This window comes from Ruditapes philippinarum, unplaced genomic scaffold (genome assembly GCF_026571515.1).
Source record: "Ruditapes philippinarum isolate M1 unplaced genomic scaffold, ASM2657151v2 ctg147_1_1_1_1, whole genome shotgun sequence".
NCBI classification, from domain to species: domain Eukaryota; kingdom Metazoa; phylum Mollusca; class Bivalvia; order Venerida; family Veneridae; genus Ruditapes; species Ruditapes philippinarum.
Window position 1 is genome coordinate 229,505 of NW_026863615.1, and position 20,039 is coordinate 249,543.

The 20,039-nt window shown below is 32.4% G+C and overlaps 1 protein-coding gene across 4 annotated transcripts in view; it reads right to left on the minus strand.

The window, feature by feature from the left end:
* The window catches only part of LOC132722725 (thymocyte selection-associated high mobility group box protein TOX-like), a 72,728-nt gene that overhangs the window by 23,582 nt on the left and 29,107 nt on the right, over positions 1 to 20,039 (minus strand). For 3 of the 4 annotated variants that reach the window (XM_060707258.1, XM_060707260.1, XM_060707257.1), the window contains exons 3-5: positions 11,714 to 12,430; positions 4,832 to 4,956; positions 2,831 to 2,966 (exon numbers count right to left, since the gene is read on the minus strand). In XM_060707258.1, the coding sequence (XP_060563241.1) occupies positions 2,831 to 2,966; positions 4,832 to 4,956; positions 11,714 to 12,430 (978 nt within the window). Of the gene's footprint in view, positions 1 to 2,830; positions 2,967 to 4,831; positions 4,957 to 11,713; positions 12,431 to 15,172; positions 15,417 to 20,039 lie in introns of those variants that run through there. The other variant, XM_060707261.1, reaches the window with a different exon arrangement.

The following is a 20,039-nucleotide window of genomic DNA, read 5'->3' on the forward strand; positions in this document are numbered from 1 at the left end:
ACAAACCCCGATGATATGCACAAGGACTCTTGATGAGAAAGCTTCTGTGAAAGTTTGTCAAAATAGTTTGTAGGAAGAGGTGTGCAAATAAGAATTTGTTCACTTTATATTCTATATATGGAACAAAACAATATATTTCTATATAAGGGAAAAAAATAAATGGCCATAATTAGGTCAAACATTATCAAATCTCATAACCCTGACAACATGCAGCAAGAGTTGATGACAAAGCTTCTGCGAGAGTTTTGTCAAAATCCCTGGAGAATTGTAGGAGTTGCGCACAGAATTGCGCAGAGAAGAAGTGTTCACTATATATATTCTGTATAAGGAAAAAAAACAAAGGGCCATAATTAGGTAAAAAATTATCTAATCACAAAACCCCGACAATATGTGCTATGGCACTTGATGGCAAAGCTTCTGTGAAAGTTTGGTCAAAATCCGTTGAGAAATGTAGGAGAAGTTGCGCACTGTAGAAATTGTTCACTATTATATTCTGTGTAAGGAAAAAATACACAAAGGGCCATAATTCGGTAAAATATTATCCAATCACAAAACACCGACAATATGTGCCAGGCACTTGATAACAAAGCTTCTAAGAAAGTTTGGTCAAAATCCGTTGAGAAATGTAGGAGGAGTTGCGCACAGAAGAAATTGTTCACTATATATTCTCTATAATGAAAAAAAACAAAGGGCCATAATTAGGTCCAATATATACCAATTGCAAAACCCTGACAATATGTGTCAGGGCACTTGATGACAAAGCTTCTGAGAAAGTTTGGTCAAAATCCGTTGAGAAATGTAGGAGTAGTTGCGCACAGAAGAAATTGTTCACTATATATTCTATATAAGGAAAAAAAAACAAAGGGCCATAATTAGGTCAAATATTATCTAATCGCAAAAACCCGACAATATGCGCCAGGGCACTTGATGACAAAGCTTCTGTGAAAGTTTGGTCAAAATCCGTTTGAGAAATGTAGGAGGAGTTGCGCACAGAAGAATTGTTCACTATAATATTCTATATAAGGAAAAAAAAACAAAGGGCCATAATTAGGTCAAATATTATCTAATCCAAAACCCCGACAATATGCGCCAGGGCACTTGATGACAAAGCTTCTGTGAAAGTTTGGTCAAAATCCGTTGAGAAATGTAGGAGGAGTTGCGCACAGAAGATATTGTTTACGCCCGCCCGCCCGTCCGCCCATCCGCCCGCCGCCGCCCCGCCCGCCGACATACCTCAATCTAATAACCAGTTTTTTCCTTCGGAAAACCTGGTTAAAAACTTTGAAAAAAAAAAATTGATAGCATGTTTTAGGCTTAATGGGCCTTTATAGAAAAATTACAATGTCACTTATGCCTACAATATTTGTGAAAGTTTAACTTAATCCTCCATAACATTGATACTATTTTTTTTAGTTACATTTTTGCTCTGATCTCCAGTCTCAAACCAATCTCATTATATCTGTACAATAATTCTAAAGTGCCACTTCAATGGCATAAAATATGAGCATCATAAAAGGTCTAAATGAAATTAAAGGCGATATAATATCAATGATAAATCTTGTTATATAATCCCATTATAAGATCCAGGTAGCACTTCGATGCCTCTATTTCACTATGTTTCATATAACAGAACATTTAAAATGCATGAATTTTACATTTTACAGTATTTGTAATGAGTCTCAAGGGGCCGCAATATAAAATGAAATCAAAATTCACCATAATGAGTTATATGATATGATTTATCTGTTTTATAATAGGAATAATTCCATCAGAATGCTTTACAATAAAATATTGTTTATTTTGAAGGCACTTTATGCCTGTAATTAAATTTAATTGTTGTTGATTTTTATGTTGCACCAACACAGTAAAGGTCATATGGCGACTTTCCAGCTTTACTGGTTGAGGAAGACCTCAGGTGCCCTTCTGTGCAGTATTTCAGGCATGAATGGACACAGAGTAGAACCACCAACGTTATTTTTGGTCTTCTGTAGAATGGGTGTAATTTATTTAATGTTGTAATAAAAGACATTAACATTTTGAAAGCTTAACACCTAAAGAAAATTAATGTTAAATGTCAAATGATTTATGATCAATGTTGCAAAATGTAAACAAAGAAGTATTTTGACTTTCATACAAAATACTATATCACTATATTGTACTGATTGCCAAAATGCAAAAGAAGCAATAGGTGGCTCAGATATATGGTTAATGAGTAACAGAAAACTGTACTAGGACATCGGAAATAATAAGGTTTTGAAAAATAAAAGCAATTTTGAGGCTTAATGGGCCTTTAAGGTAAAGGAAGTCTTTTTGAAACTTACCAATTATGTGTAATGATCATGTTTTTCTTGAAGAGTTTAACTGAATTATCCATTGCTAATTTTAAGGAGCTCAGTGCCAAATGTAGGAATTAAGCTGCAACCAGTATAAAATATGATGTGACATTGCAGACTGGCCGAAACTTAAAATAATGGTTCATATATGAGCCGTGTCACGATAAAACCAACGTAGTGCGTTTGCGACCAGCATGGATCCAGACCAGCCTGCGCATCCGCGCAGTCTGATCAGGATCCATGCTGTTCGCTATCAGTTTCTCTACTTATAATAGGGTTTGTAAGAGAACAGCATGGAGCCTGATCAGACTGCGCAGATGCACAGGCTGGTCTGGATCCATGCTGGTCGCAAACCCATTATGTTGGTTTTGTCATGACGTGGCTCAATTATGTAATTATTCACACCTAAATTTCTTAGAAATATAAGCCAGCAAATGCAACAACTTTAGTACTTCTGTCCCTTGTTCTTTGAAAACTACTCACAAACCAGTACTTACATTTTTATGATCTGGATCGAGACCTTCCCACATAGAGGCTACTATCTTTGAAACTTCTCCAAATGTTGCATTTGGATTCTGTCCTTTAATGGCTGCTTGGGTGTCCCGGAAAAACAAGGCATATGCTGACACTGGCCTAAAATAGACATCATTTATGAAACATTAAAAAGAACAACAAAATGGCAGAACAATATCATTATAAATATGTACATAATCTTACATAGATTTGTATCTGGAGACCAATATAATATTTACTAAAAAAAATAAAAAAAATTCAAAAACATGTTTTATCCAAACTTCTTCAATGCCTGTGAAATTAGAGTTCTTCAAGTCATGTTATGAATACCCCAAGCAGTCCAAAAGAGTGAACTCAAAATTGATAAGGCAAATTAAGAACAACTCGAGTTATCTCTGCCTCCTGGCCATGACTGAATCTAACTAGAACTGCCACTATGATGGCGTGAATACCCCCGCATACAACTTTGTCAGAATCAACAGTGGCCATTTAGAGCTCAAGGACAACCTCCCTGCCAAATCTGAGGTTACTAAGCCAGTGCATTGCTAAGTTATGTATTCTACATGCTTCAAATGTGAAAAAGTCAAAATCAATACATTGCGGACAGGACATTCTTTAGCAATTGAGAAGAAAAGCTTTTTTTTGTCAAGGTCCCTGTGACCTTGACCTTTGACCCAGTGACCTCAAAATCAATAGGGGTCACCTTATAGTCATGATCAACATCCATGCCAAATATGAAGACTGTGGGTTAAAGGAATCTTAAGTTAATGGGTGGACAAACTTTTTGAAGTCAAAGTCCCTATGACCTTGACCTTTGATCCAGTGACCTCAAAATCAAAAGGGGTCATTTTCTAATCATAACTAACCTCCATTCCAAATATGAAGACTGTGGGTCAAAGGAATCTTAAGTTATAGGGCGGACAAGCTTTTTGAAGTCAACGCCCCTGTGACCTTGACCTTTGACCTGTGACCTCAAAGTCAATAGGGGTCATCTACTAATCATGACTAAGCTCCATGCCAAATATGAAGACTGTGGGTCAAAGGAATCTTAAGTTATTGGGCGGACAAGCTTTTTTGAAGTCAAGGCCCCTGTGACCTTGACCTTTGACCTGGTGACCTCAAAGTCACTAGGGGTCATCTACTTGTCATGACTAGCTTCCATGCCAAATATGAAAACTGTGGGTCAAAGGAATCTTAAGTTATTGGTCGGACAAGCTTTTTGAAGTCAAGGCCCCTGTGACCTTGACCTTTGACCTGGTGACCTCAAAGTCAATAGGGGTCATCTACTAATCATGACTAACCTCAATGCCAAATATGAAGACTATGGGTCAAAGGAATCTTAAGTTATTGGGCAGACAAGCTTTTTGAAGTCAAGGCCCCTGTGACCTTGACCTTTGACCTGGTGACCTCAAAATCAATAGGGGTCATCTACTAATCATGACTAACCTCCATGCCAAATATGACGACTGTAGGTCAAAGGAATCTTGAGTTATTGGACGGACAAGCTTTTTGAAGTCAAGGCCCCTGTGACCTTGACCTTTGACCTCAAAATCAATAGGGGTCATCTACTAATCATGACTAACCTCCATGCCAAATATGAAGACTAAGGGTCAAAGGATTCTTAAGTTATTGGGCGGACAAGAAAAAACCGACGGACGGCCGGACGGACGGACAGCCGGACGGACGGACAAGCTGATTCCAGTATACCCCCCTTACAACAATTATGCAACCAGTGCAGACCAAGATCAGCTAGCATGTCCCCGCTGTCTTATCATGGTCTGCACTGTTCAGTATTCAGTAAGTACATATTTTGAAAGAAAAATTATGAGATTTTTATTTTATCTTAAGCATAATTATGATATATACATTGAGAATGGCCCTAAAAATGGCGGCCAGAGGAAGTAATAAATTGCTATGTGAAAAGCATTTCTATTAAAGTTTATCATAATGATAATGTTATAGTATGAGAAATAATCAAGTCTCACTTTTGCGGCTCATTTGGATCTTTCTTCTTCTTTTTCTTTTGCATTCTAGATTTCTTTACTCCGGCCGGTTTTGGTGCTGGTTTCGATGGTGTAGGGATCTCATCCTGAGCTTGTCGTTTTACCAACTGTAATAATAACAACGATTATTTGATAAAACGCACATAAAACTTGGTGAGTAATACAAACTAGAATTCATATAGTATAAAGCTATATATTTACCATCTGTGGATTGTACAATCAATGTTTCATTGTTTCTATTGTGATTAAAATGATTACACCTAGGATGAAATAAAATTGTCAATATATTTTATCACAAGTGGGCGTGAAATTATAGCCACTACTACTAAATATCACCGCTATATATTTTTTTCTTGAATATTTTATTCTTTTCATAATATTATACAATATTCAGACCAGCCTGCGCATCCGCTCAGTCTGATCAGGATCCAAGCTTTTCGCTTACAAACCCTATTACAAGTAGAGAAACTGATAGCGAACAGCATGGACCCTGATCAGACTGCGTGGATGCGCAGGCTGGTCTGGACCCATGCTTGTCGCAAACACACTATGTTGGTTTTATCATGGCGATGCTCAAATGGTTTTTTACCCATCAAAAGCTAAAATTAAAATCGCTTAAATTGACTTGTCCATCTTTCAATCTGACAAAATAATTTTTTATTTCTTAGGAAAAATTTCTAAGTATGTACTGACTGAATAATGAACAGTGCAGACCATGATCAGATGGCTTTAAACTTGAAACAGACTGCTCAAAATTCAAAGCAATGCAAATCCATAACAAAATTTCAGCACCATCTGCATGTTAATAGTTAAAACTAAATAAACAAATCGTTTTAAATATTTTAACTTATTTTAAAAACTTAAACAGCTTATCCTTAAAAAACAAAAAAAACAAAAACAACTAAAAACGACTAACCAATCCTAACATTTCAGAATGATTTATTTTTTAATTTTGATGACTAGCTCTCAAAATAAATTCAGTCCTTGCTTTAGTTTATGCAAACAGATATTATTTTGGAACAATAAATGTCAGAAATTTCACAGAAAACTTCATAGAACTGGGAGACAGTAAATTAAATTTTTTCCAAACATCACTTCTGATTTCGGGAACATCTTGCAAACAAAACATGCGTTTCTTTACCCTATTCTTCACAAATTATCATCTAAATCAGATGAAATGACAACCTCTCAAACATAATTTTCTGTTCATAAAACTGATTATAAGAAGATATTGATCAGGGAAAACAAAAAAAACAACAAACAATATGAAATATGGCGAATTTTACGGCAAATGATATTCTAGGAATTTTGTTTTCACGGAACTATCAGGACATACATGCTGATGTTTCTATAATGACAGATCAGCAAACTTTGTTGATAAACTTTATATACATCATATACATGTTTAATAGTGCATCAATAAAGTTCTAAAAATCAGTATAAGAAATTAAGTTTAATGTTATAATAAAGCTCGGAAGATGGACAGATGGACATTATAACAGAATGAGACCATTCCTAATATCGCCACTTCACTATGCAGCAGGGGATTAAAATGTGACATGAGATATTTGACTGTATAATCTATCATTCATTTTCAACACACATATTTCTTTACAAAAGTAACAATTACTACATAATACTTATTTACCAAGTTTCATTTGTCATTATTTTAAATGAGCAGTAATCAACTAAACATTGAACCTTCTGTATATGACTGATTAAAAAACAAGTTTATTTTAAGAAAATAACTGAAACCATTGTTGGTTAAAAAACAGATCCAATTTGCAAAATAAAATGTTTATTTTCAAAAAGCCTATAAATTAACTAATTCGGATGATAAAATGAAATGTGAGAACATTGATGGTTACCTCTTGTCTTTAGTATTTACAGAACAAAATGTTAATAGGCCTTGCACTGCAGGTGTGAAAAAAATCTGCATCTTTTTGAAGTCCAGGTGTTGTCTGCCATATTTGTTACCATGGCAATGGACATGTCATAACTAAATTGTATGCCACTCATGCAGAACTTAAGACAGGGGGAAAATTGAACCATTATAATTTGAAAGCTTAAAAGAACTCAATTAAAATCAATTCATATTTCAAAATTTTGTCACCTTAATTTAGTGCAGTTTCGGAGTTAATATTGGAGTTAACATCTTGAAATCTTTTTAACACTTCATTATAGACCCACACAATTACACACGTTTATATATGCATGTATGTTGGGACTATTTACCCTCGCCGTCGGTATATTGTTATATAGCAAAACAGAGTAACCTTTAGACTAGCAGACCTCCAGGTAAAAAGTTCAAATCCCGGATACAGTATATTTTTCTAAAGTTGATGACTTTAATCTTCAATCTATCTGACCTACACCAAAAATGTGTGAAATAAAGAGTGCTAAAATTGCAGTTTTAAAGAAAGTTCATTAATTTTTGGCAACCTCTATGATTTCTGGATCATGACAAGGGAACAGATTTATCTGCTATAATACTTGTACCTAGAATATAACACTTGTACAACAACATGATATTAGCACTTAAATATAAGAATGTTAAAATATCAACAAAATAGTTCTTCAATCTCTGCCACTAAAAGCAAATATCATTTTATCAGTGTATTATATAGAGGATATTTGTTTGTTTTGCATGTAAGATTGAAATATAATTTCACTGAGTGAACACCAGATGCAATATTTTCACGAGTGGCGTAGCCACGAGTGAAAATATAATAGCTGGTGTTCACGGATGAAATATATTTCAATCTTATATGTAAAACAAATAAATTTTCTTTTTATTTCATGCTTTTAAGTGATTTCAAGTATTTTTTACTGATTTTGCCGCATAACGTCGCGCATTCTCCTTTGTGACGTCATCACATCATGACGTCACATCATTAATTTTGAAATATAGTTCTGTTAAATTTCTCTAATTTTGTTACATTTTTAACATGATGTACGGTGACATCGACTTTCTTTTCCTAAAGAAGCAAAATTCATGCATGACAGCATTTATTTCTGCCTGTTATTCCATTTCGTTATGATTTTCTTTTCATCCACATTCAGAAATAGTCCGGCTACAGTGAAAATTATATTTTATAAATTTCACTAGTGGTTTATCAGAACATAATCATCTGATATATTACAATAAAACACTCGAAAGCATGAAATAAAATTTGATGAACAAAATTGGACAGTGATGTTACAAACTCTTCTCTATATTTTACTGCCCTCGTTTGAACTGCGTATAATGAATGTGTTCGTCCTTAATAGCCTTCCTATGCCCTTTTAACACAATCATTCTAATTGAATGTATGTTTTTGTGAAACAGAAAAATAAATATTAGTTTCCTATAACATTTCTATTAATGGGAATATAATATTAATCTACAGAGACCATCATAAAGATGTACTTATTACTACAGATAATATATACATGTATATACCCATAGCATTTTCAATTATAAAGAAATAACAAATTTAACATCAAAGGCACTTTGTTACAATGTTAGAGTCAAAGGAATATTACTCACAATCTCTGCCTATTCTGCACTTTAAATGAAGCCAAAGTTAATCATTTGGGAAAAATTACTCAGAATTTATGTCAAAACGGGAATGACACTGAAATGTCAAGTCAATATAGAGGGGAAAAGAATCTCTCTCATCTTCATATCAAGAAGACAATTAGTAACTAAGTTTATACATGTACTTGTAAACAGCTTCTTCTGGAAGTTTCATAGCTAAATACCTTGTAAAGTATTTCCTCAATACTAATGCTTGTACATGTATATTATGAAATCAAACCTCTTTGTTCATCTAATCAAAACTTTGTTAAATGAAATTGTTGCTGTAGTTTGCTTTCAATCTGGTAAATGTTTTTTCACATATGCTGAGAAAGTTGATTAACTTTCAAAACACCCATTTTGTAAGTGTTTTAATGGGAATATTTATTTTCTGGTGGAATGGTTGTTATAATTGGAAAATATGGTCAAGTGAACATAATAATTTGTGAAAGAAGTCCATCAGACCTTCACATTAATACTGTCTGGGCATCAAACACCTCATTGATTAAAAAGAACAAAATAACCTCCAAATAAAGCCCACTTGCCAACAAAAGTCATATTTGATCTCTCCCTTATAGGGCCTTTGTTTACATGTTTGACTGTATTTACAAATCATGATGGATGTATCACCTTATAGATGACTAACTGCCATAATAGTTAACTATATTTTGTATATGGTAGTAGCTATTAAGCATTGGGAAAATTACTATTGACCAAATAAAGTAATGAAACTATTGACTAGGGCCAAATCAATATCAATAGATCTTTGATGGCCACACTGTTTCACTGGCTTAGTAATGTTTATTGAGTGACCAATTTATAGGTTGATATTTATTTCATTATTATGATTGATAATGTATGAAAATATTGTAGTGTTACGGAATTTCATTTGCAACATCTGTGTTTTGTTTAATTTAACCCTATATGCTGCTGAATTTGTGCAAGCATATTTAATTTGGTACTACCCATTAATCAGTATCAAAATAAAGTAGCTACTAGTACATTTAATTATAGAGTCTGTTCAGATTGGACAGATGTGCATACTAACCTGGTTCTGCTAAGCCCGACTCTTAATAATGATCTAGCACTTAATGATTATTCTCTTTATGCTCAGCCTGGCCTTTAAATGCTCAGCCTGGCCTTTAAATGCTCAGCCTGACTCTTAATGCTCTGCCTGACTCTTTATGCTCAGCCTGACTCTTAATGCTCAGCCTGACTCTTAATGCTCTGCCTGACTCTTTATGCTCAGCCTGACTCTTAATGCTCAGCCTGACTCTTAATGCTCTGCCTGACTCTTTATGCTCAGCCCGACTCTTAATGCTCAGCCTGACTCTTAATGCTCTGCCTGACTCTTAATGCTCTGCATGACTTTATGCTCAGCCTGACTCTTTATGCTCAGCCTGACTCTTAATGTTCAACCTGACTCTTTATGCTCAGCCTGGCTCTTAATGCTCAGCCTGACTCTTAATGCTCAGCCTGACTCTTAATGCTCAGCCTGACTCTTTATGCACAGCCTGGCTCTTAAATTATAACCTGGCTCCTTATGCTAAATTGACTGTATACATTCAGACTGTAAAAATGTACTGTCACTACTGGTTGACTTGGCTAATTACTATAGGATGATTTAGAATTAACAAAATTAGCATTAAGGGATTAAATAAAAGCAATCTACAAATTAGCTGCTGCCAAGTAATCCTTCTTGTGAGTTTTGACACTAACTTGTCATTCTTTGTTTAAATTTAACAAGTACAGTATTAATTAAAGTAAAGTAGCAAAATATTAAGACAACCTTATCATAACACATCAATGTTACACTTATTTTGATTAAAAAAAACAACAACAAAAAACAAACACAAACAGTCATATTCTGTCAATTGCAAAAGTTCAGGAATATAGACAGACACCTGACAGGTAAACAATAATTAAAACACCTTCGTTTATTATTTTCTCACTGGCAGCAAATGAGGTCAAAATGCTGACCCCTGTTTAATACATGACAAAAATCATAGAAAATTATGAACAGAACGCATGTCATACTTGAACAAATCATTGTCTTTGATGTTACAGAGGCAATATTCTGATGTCTATAAATGATAAGCTTCTTCAATTTGATGGATTAATAATGGATGTTTCTGAAATAATTTATATGGACAATGTATCATTTTGTACTAATGTAGCTCATGGCTTTGTCTAACATCTGTTGATCAAACAATATCATCTTTGTCATACAGAAAAAATTCCTGCTTCACAATTCTGCATTGGCTGTCAGATCAAACAATAAGCAATTAAATGAAATTACTTTCTAATGCACTTTTATAAGAAGGAAAAGAAAATGATTTGATTGAAATGTTTTACATCGTATGACATATTGATTTGATAAGGTATATTCAATTAAAATCTCATTGACTTACATTGAAGAAGGGTTAATTCAAAATATTTCCTATAAAAGCAATTATTGTTTGTTTTTTATATCAAAAATTGTAAAATAAACAGCTAAAAATCAATGACAATTCATACTGTTCTATTTTTCGATGAGATGAAATTTTTGCATACATCATTGCAGTCTGTCTTCTATATACTCTATCAAGGTAAAAGATTTGAATCAACAATTGAATAAAACATTGACCTTATATAGAATAAACTTAACATGTCGACGTCTTATGTTTCACTTTTCAATTGTTGTTAAATAAAAGCCGGGGAAAAGGGATACATAAACTGAAAATCTTACAAAGTATATAATCGACAGAAGAGTTGATGCAAATAACAAGACATCAATACAACTGTTTTGCAATTATATTTTTGCACTACACGGAACAAAAGAAGAGAAACCTTTATATATGAGTGAAAAATAGTTTTCTTTACTGTGGATGTTGAATAAAAGTATCTGTGTACATATTCATCAACAGTTCAGCATTTTAAAAATCTAAGTAACTCTAGTTAATTGATAGAAACATTGCAGAATGGCTTCCTATAAGGCTATCTTAGAAATCACATTAGATACAAAAACGCTAATTGACAAAATAAATTAATTACATTAATTGATTGTGAGATCACATTAAGTTGTGACATATACTATTTGCAATAAACTATTAGTATTAGTTAAGGATATGGCATTTTGTTTAATGTGAAACAATTAATCAAAAATTGAATTAAAACTAATATGAATCTTTGTGACATATATTTGCCAAAACATTAATGATTATTATGAAACACTAATATTTGATCAACCAGTTACCTTAGAGAGCACCTGTAAATGTTGAAAAAATACTGGCCCTGAATATCTTAAGTTAATCTTAAATTCTCACCTGAGCAAGTGGTACACTGTCATCACTATCTTCACTACTCTCCATTGGTGGAGTTACATTTGATACGTTAGATACAGAAGAACTAGTGGGTGATATTGTCGTAACACTTTGCGGTCTGATCGTACTCACTGGAGAAGTAGCGTGCATGCCGATGTCCGGGTGCGTCCTTGGGGATGTATTCATGTTTGATTGTCCGTACATGTGACTGGCAGAAAATCCTGAACTCATAACAGACGCAGATGTTGTGGTCTCGATTCCATTAGCAGAACTAATGTCCGGTATGTCCACATCCTGCGGTGGAAATTTTGGAGTAATGTTTTCCAAAGATTCAAATATGGAATCACGCTGAGACGCCATTTGGTATAGTCTTTGATTATGTTGTGCCGACGATTTTAAATCATAGATGTGTTGTTGTAATGATTGTTGTTGTTGTTGTAATGTTTGTTGTTGTTGCTGTTGCTGCTGTGCAGGTCTACAGCCACCAGACTGAGTATTATTAATACTGTTGGTAAACTGGGAACGCGATGCGGTCGTCAGGAATGCTGGTTGCTGTTGGCGATAAAACTGAAGATTTTGAAAACCTGCATCAAAACCATTTGAAAAATTTGCAGTGTCTGAAAAACTTATTTCCTGGTTAACTGATGATTTCAAACCAATGACTGGTTTTTCCTGAAGAAAATCATAGTCTTCTTCCCCAAAACTTGGTGTGTGGAACATCTGAAAAATAAACAATGTACACATTCTTCATAAAGTAGGCCTATTAACTGACGAAATTACATTTTGCATTATTATAAACACAAATCAAAGTAAGTCTTTTCTCAAAAGTAAATTTAGTATTATTTTTTTCTGGGGAGAGACTTCTTTTTTTGTGTGCTCTCCATTATATAATTTACAGCAAACTTAAGTAAGCAAACTTTTGTGTGGTAACGATAGACTGCAGTAACATTGTAATTGCAAGTGCATTATCTTAGTAGTTAAGCTCTCTGAAATCCTGGGTAACATTGCCGTCTCATCCCCTGGTGCCTTTCATTGGCCTGTCTAAATTATCCTACTATTTTATATACACATGTATATGACTATCAATTTCTCTATGGTAAAAAATAAATGATTTCAAGGGACATTCTTTATTATATTATCACCAATATTTCAATATTATCAAAATATTTATTTCAAATATGGTCAATAAGCTACACAAAATTTCCAAAATAGTATTTCATCATAGTATCATCATTATGTTAAATATCATACTTTGTTAATATGTCTCTATAAAATCCACTCATGTAATACATTTATAAATCAAACAATACCTTATTATTAAGGTCATTTGGAATCATAGTATTTAATATATGGATCCTAAAAGATTCCTTACACAAACAGTGTTGTCATCTTTAATTTTTATAGGCAAACAATAAAAATCTGACATTGAACAATTATTTTCAAGTGATCCACGATGGATCGCAACATGTGAAATAGGATTTAGATTAGAGTAAAGTCCATTGTAATATAAACATAGGATTGCATGATTTCTACAATCAACATAACAGCTTGTTTTATGCTTCATTATATGCAAGTGAATACATTTAAGGTATTAGCACCCTAATGCATTACCTCCACTTTGAAGAGTATTCAAATAGGCTAGAACTACTGTTAACTACATTGAAAATGAGGGCCATGGGTTCAATCCCCAGAAGGGTCAACTTTTTCTTTCTTTCTTTTTTTCTTTTAACATTATTTATGTTTCTCTCATGTCCCATTTGGAAAGAAAAAAGTGTTGATTTTTTAATTTATATAGGTATTTATTGGCTAAATTATGCTAAATCTAGTAATAAATATGGTACCTGATATTTTCAAAGTGTAATATAATCAAAACTAGACGGTAAAAGTATTTCATATTTTACAAGATCAACCAATATACCTTTTTAAAAATTTATGGAAAATTTGAAAACAGGCACTCATTTGGGTAAATTTTAAGAATTTTTTAAATTAGGCTCCCTAAGTAGAAAAATGGTCAGACACGTGGTAAAAATGGGTGGGGTAGGGTAACATTTTTATACAGATTTAATAAATTTTAAGTAGAAACCATAATTTTGCTTATGTGGATTGTTAGCTGAATGGTACTATTTGTTTCTTATCAAAAATTAATGGGAAAACATTTTTTATTAGAATGTTATTGCAGATTATTTAAAGGTTTCACATTTCTAAAAAAGGGCCCTCATAACATCCTAGCTTGAGTTCAGAAAAGTAGCCATAACTTGATTTCCGTACGGTAAACTTTGTTTAAATTTTGCATACAGATGTACTTTAAGGTATACAACTGACCTATGATGTCAATTTTTTAGTTTCTGATAGTGCCCATTAGGGTCCTAATACCTTAAGCCATAATAATGTTATTTCCTACACAAACTCTTTAATCAGGTATCAAAGTTAAATCAAGCTGCTTTAACATCTTAAACTGAAAACCAGGTCATGTCCATATAGGTCTTAATCATCAAATCTTCATCTTAACTTCTTTGGCATATTTTAAAACTGTTTTAGACACATCTCTTAATACATGAACACATTCTCAGGTTTTTCACCTGTACCTAACAGTCAAATACTGAAAATATTTACAAATATGATATCATGCCATTAGCAGTATAATATTACTATAATGTACTTTGAAAGAAAATCACAACAGAATACATCTACCCAATAATTGCCCTTTTAATTAACCTAATATTGATTGTATACCTGGCCATTCTTCCAGAAAAAAAGAACAATTTATTATTTGTAACCCATAAAATATTCATATAAAAGCATCAATTACAATCAATAATTAATGGTAATTGGTTTTGCTCCATTTAACCTGATTATATCTGTACCACTTAAATCATACTTGAATCCAACATACAAATACTGTTCAATATCATAACACCTGGAACCAACATATATAATTCTATATCCTAAATGTAACTGTTCACTTTATCATTTCTATAAACAACAAAACAAAACTTTCAACAAGGCAAAATTGTAGAAATATAACTTTGTGCAAAGGAACTATCACAACCAAATTCTTTGTTAATAGCATTACTTTCATACTGTTTACTGTATGAAATTGTTCAATGTAAAAGTTGTAGCCCAGTGAAATACTGTTATAAAGGTTGAATAACACTATTTTATAATGACCACTCATATATACATGAAACACATTAAACAAATACGTAAGTTTAACAAATCTAGAAGTTAAGTTATATAGGTCATAACTTTATATAAGCATAATATTCTTTATTACTTCCGTTAACTTAACGATACATTTTTCTCATTAAAACTTGTATCTAATCCTTCATGTTATCCATCAAAACAGTTTTCAACAAGTCCCTGTATATATACACAAAATTATGATTTAAAAAAAAATCTCATTTGCTTAAAATCATCTCAATGACACAGAAATCACACACACACACACACAAAGGTACACACCTGTTCACTTTAAATATTCCTCTAGATATGATAGAAGCATAGTGTTTTTTCACAATTCAAATCAACAAACCCTAATTGCCCTTAGCCGTTCACATTAAACAAAGTCCCTAAAAAACTATATTCCTGTATCTTCCATCAATTTTCAAACCCCCTTTCTAGGAAGGTAGTGTTTATAAAAATGACACTCCAATAAAAGTCAATATGATGTTCAGTGTCAGAAAATAAAAGCCAATAAAATCCCTACAGAGATGTTTCCCAATACACTCCAAATAATACGATGCTGCCTATTTTATTTCCAACGTCAACTTTTGTAAATTCAATTTAATAAAATCCTGTTATTTGTATTTTTCTTTCATTAATCCATAATGAATATGATGTACACAGAATACAGCTATAAATAAGAAATTTTTACGCTATGAACCTGACCAAACCAAAATAAATACCACCCTAAAAATACACTTTTTTTACACCAACTAGAATGTGAAACTGAGATTTTTCTTAACTTTATTAAACCATGTTTGTCATGGCTATGAACTCTATCAAAATATTTCTGATATCAAAACCTAATTTCAAAGCTATTAAGGAAAATTTCAATGGTTATATTTGGCCAATTTCGTTGGATCGGTACATTAAACAAGCCCTGTACTAGTGAAAACAGTACTGCATCTGGCGTGTGTCAGACGCGTGGCCAATTATTGTTGCCTTTGTCCCATTCATCCATGATTCACTTCGTCGCACAACAAGTTATTTCAAATTTGGTACAATTTATACCTTTTTTTTAAAACAGGATAAAAAGTGAACTATCATCGATGAGTGTGAATGCTTAAATTCTAGTTTTTAAATGACAATAATATCATAGATATATTAAGGGTATATATATAAATAATTGTCTTGATTAAGTAAACACTTTCAATCCATAATATTTAGCAAGAAATTAAAATGGTTAAGAAAAATTATTACGATTAAATTATAACAAAGATTTAAAAGACTTGCTATACCAAAGCATGAGTATTCCATGGTTGATATACCAACGTTTGATACAATTTGTATACCAAGTTTGAAAGGTTGGTCTAATTTAATATTGGAATTCGCAGACTGGCCTGGCTTAATACTGGACCAAAAATTAAACTGGAATTCACATACTTGCCAGGCTTAATTTATACTGGATATCACATACTTGCCTGGCTTAATTTATACTGGATATCACATACTTGCCTGGCTTAAAACATACTGGATATCACATACTTGCCTGGCTTAATTAATACTGGATCATCACATACTGGCCTGGCTTAATTTATACTGGATCATCACATACTTGCCTGGCTTAATTAATACTGGATTATTACATACTTGCCTGGCTTAATTTATACTGGATATCACATACTTGCCTGGCTTAATTAATACTGGATCATCACATACTTGCCTGGCTTAATTAATACTGGATCATCACATACTTGCCTGGCTTAATTAATACTGGATCATCACATACTTGCCTAGTCTAGTTATTCTAATTAGTACTGGAAATCACATACAATGTACTTGTCTTGCTTAATTAACACCGGATATCAAATACCTGCCTGGCTTTAATACTGGATATCACATACTTATCTGGCTTAATTAATACTGGATGTCACATACTTTCCTGACTTAATTAATACTAGAATTCATATACTTACCCGACTTAATACTGGAATTTGACAGGCTTGCCTGGCTTAATTAATATTGATAGATTATTAAATAATCTATCAATAAATATTAGAGTAGGACAGTCTAAATAACTCCTGTCAATGTTTGCAGAAGTTATGTGTCATTAACGGGACAGTACTACTAACATAGGAAAACTTGCTTTATATTTATCTGCTAGGACATAATTGAAAAAACTCCTAAAAACAGAGAAATACCCATTTAAATATATTTTCATCAAAATTATGTACAAATTAGATTCGATTAAACTATTTCTGCAGAAGATATCATTCTTTAAAGAGTATTATTTTTAGTAGCACATTTAAGACACTTAGTGTTATCAAATCAATAGTTTGATTTTATTCCACTTCAATTTCAAAGTGCACCTACTTAAACTTTAAAGTAGGTTGTTTTCACTTCTTAGCCAAAACAATAAAATATTCTCTCATGCTCATTTAAAGACGTGGAGATTTTATAAACAGTTAAAGGAACAAATTTGTCCTCCTTCTGCACTTAAACTTGAGTTTGTAAAAGCCAGAAGATATATACTGCAATTAAAAGCAAAAACTCTTCAAAAGGAGTAAACTGTTAGAAATACTTTGCAAAATAACAACTCTCTCAGAAAGTAGTCTAAATAACTGACAGATGTCAAATTTATATAATATCTTGTCTAATAATGCAATGATTTTTTTTAATTAAAAATTGAAAGCATATTACCAATATATCCTTCACTTTAAACATACACAATTCTATAGCAAGATTCAACATTGGTGTCATACACAATTATAAGATCAAAGTAATCTGTAACTGATATCTGAACTAGTGTACATTCACTGATTATTCTTTTCTTTAAATGGCACTAATTCTTCCAACTACATTTTTTTTTATAAATCATTGGGCATAAAGATAAATATAAATAATCAACTAGAAATGTGTCCATAGGACACAGGTGCCCCCACACTCCACTGTTCTGTCAATCTTATGACTCTAGGTAAAATATTTTTTGGACTACTGTTGTGCAGCTGAAAAATGATAAAATTCATTTACAAAAAAAAAATGAATAAATATGCATGATGATTTTCTTTTAAACACAAAGATTTATAAATATAATCATTTTCTAAAAGGTCAAATTTTCAGAACAATGTGTGAAATTTCAAATATGTTAAGTTACAAATATTATATGTTTTAATAACAGATGTCAAATTAATAATTATGTAACTGGAAGATTAAAATGCGGCTTTTCCTCTTTGTCCAATCAACTGTGCTAAAAGTTTTATAATATATAGGTGATAAGGTCAATTAAGCTGTCTGTTCTTATCATGTTGTTAAACCTTATGACTGATAAAATATCCAGGTGATGATTGTTGTTATAAATTCTATGTTGCTATGTTACATTATTTTGTATTGAAACCTGATTGGTCATTTTGTTATTTAAGACACAAAAATGTTAAAATTCTATTGGTCAGTTAAAACGAAATCAATTTTAGAATTATTGTAAAGATACATGTAGAAAATTTAGAGTCAGTTAGATTTTGGATTTCCAAGTGATAACATTGTATTGTGGCTTTCCACTAGAAATATTTGTTACTGTTTTTAATATTAATTTGTAAACATCAGGATAACCTGTGTATATGTTATATATTATCTGTGGTATTCCACTAAGAAAGAAACATTAAAATATAAAACGGAACATTGTGTTGTGATACAATCCACCTTCAATAGAACCCATAATTCAGCGCATAACACGTGGCGGAGATCAGTGTCTTTCCCAACCTCTCAATTTAGCAAGCGAGACTACGAATTCAAATTCCCCAAGAAGAACAACAATGAGTTTCACATATGGAATACCATTCAGAAGCGAAAAATCATGTGGACAATGTGGACTTTATCATAATAACAGACAGGAGAAGTGTTGTGCAAAAATGGCAAGATGCAACAAATGTAATAGAATTGGACATTTTGCACGAGTTTGTCTACGTCCAGCAGTAAGTCAAAAGTCAAACGAATCAAAACTACGCGATCAGGAACGCATGACAACTTTCATCAGACGCAAGACAGCTGAATACACATTTCCATTTTACAATGAAGACGATGCCTTCTTTAAGAAGAACCAAACAAACAACTCTGTGAGTATCGTTTCTAAAGCAGAATTTCAGAAGATACAATCTTTAAATGATTCAATGAATAAAACAATTCACGGTTTAAAATCAGAAAATGTGGCTCTTATTTTGAAAAATCAAAGACTAAAGGACTTTAACGAAAATCTGCAGAATGAAGTTTCCCTCAAGAAAACAAAATTATGTCATTTTCAAGAAACATTGTTACAAGAAAACAAATCGCTAAAAGAAAAATTAAGGGCTGACTCGTCAAAACTAGAGAAAATGGACAAACTGATATTAGAATTTAAAAAACTAAATGACGACTATGAACAACTGAGATTGAAGCACAACCAGAAAGCCTATGAAATTATGATGATGGAATCAAGAAAGAACGATCAAATAGATGACTTGAAAGATGAAAACCACACCTTGAAAGATGAAATTGCCCAGTTGAAAGACAAAACAAAATATCTATGTCGAAAAAGAGGGAACAGAAATCAAGATCTTTCAAATGCGTGCGAAACCGGGTTCGGACATGAATGGAGAGGAGGTCAATATCATCATGGAAGACAACAAGGACAGAGGGGGCAATACAGCAGAAATAGACGTCATTAAAACTGTGTTGTTTACAATAAGACAGTGATTAGGATATTTATTATTAGTGAATGGTACTTACGCTTTTCAGCAAAATCGGTGCTTTATATTCAAGTAAATATTTCTGTAACTGAATATCTTATGTAAACAGTATTCTAATTTAATGATATTTATTTTTGTATTATAGTATTTATGCTTCATTTCACAGGAGTGAAATAGTCTTTAAGGAGGGAGAAGTGTTGTGCAGCTGAAAAATGATAAAATTCATTTACAAAAAAAAAATGAATAAATATGCATGATGATTTTCTTTTAAACACAAAGATTTATAAATATAATCATTTTCTAAAAGGTCAAATTTTCAGAACAATGTGTGAAATTTCAAATATGTTAAGTTACAAATATTATATGTTTTAATAACAGATGTCAAATTAATAATTATGTAACTGGAAGATTAAAATGCGGCTTTTCCTCTTTGTCCAATCAACTGTGCT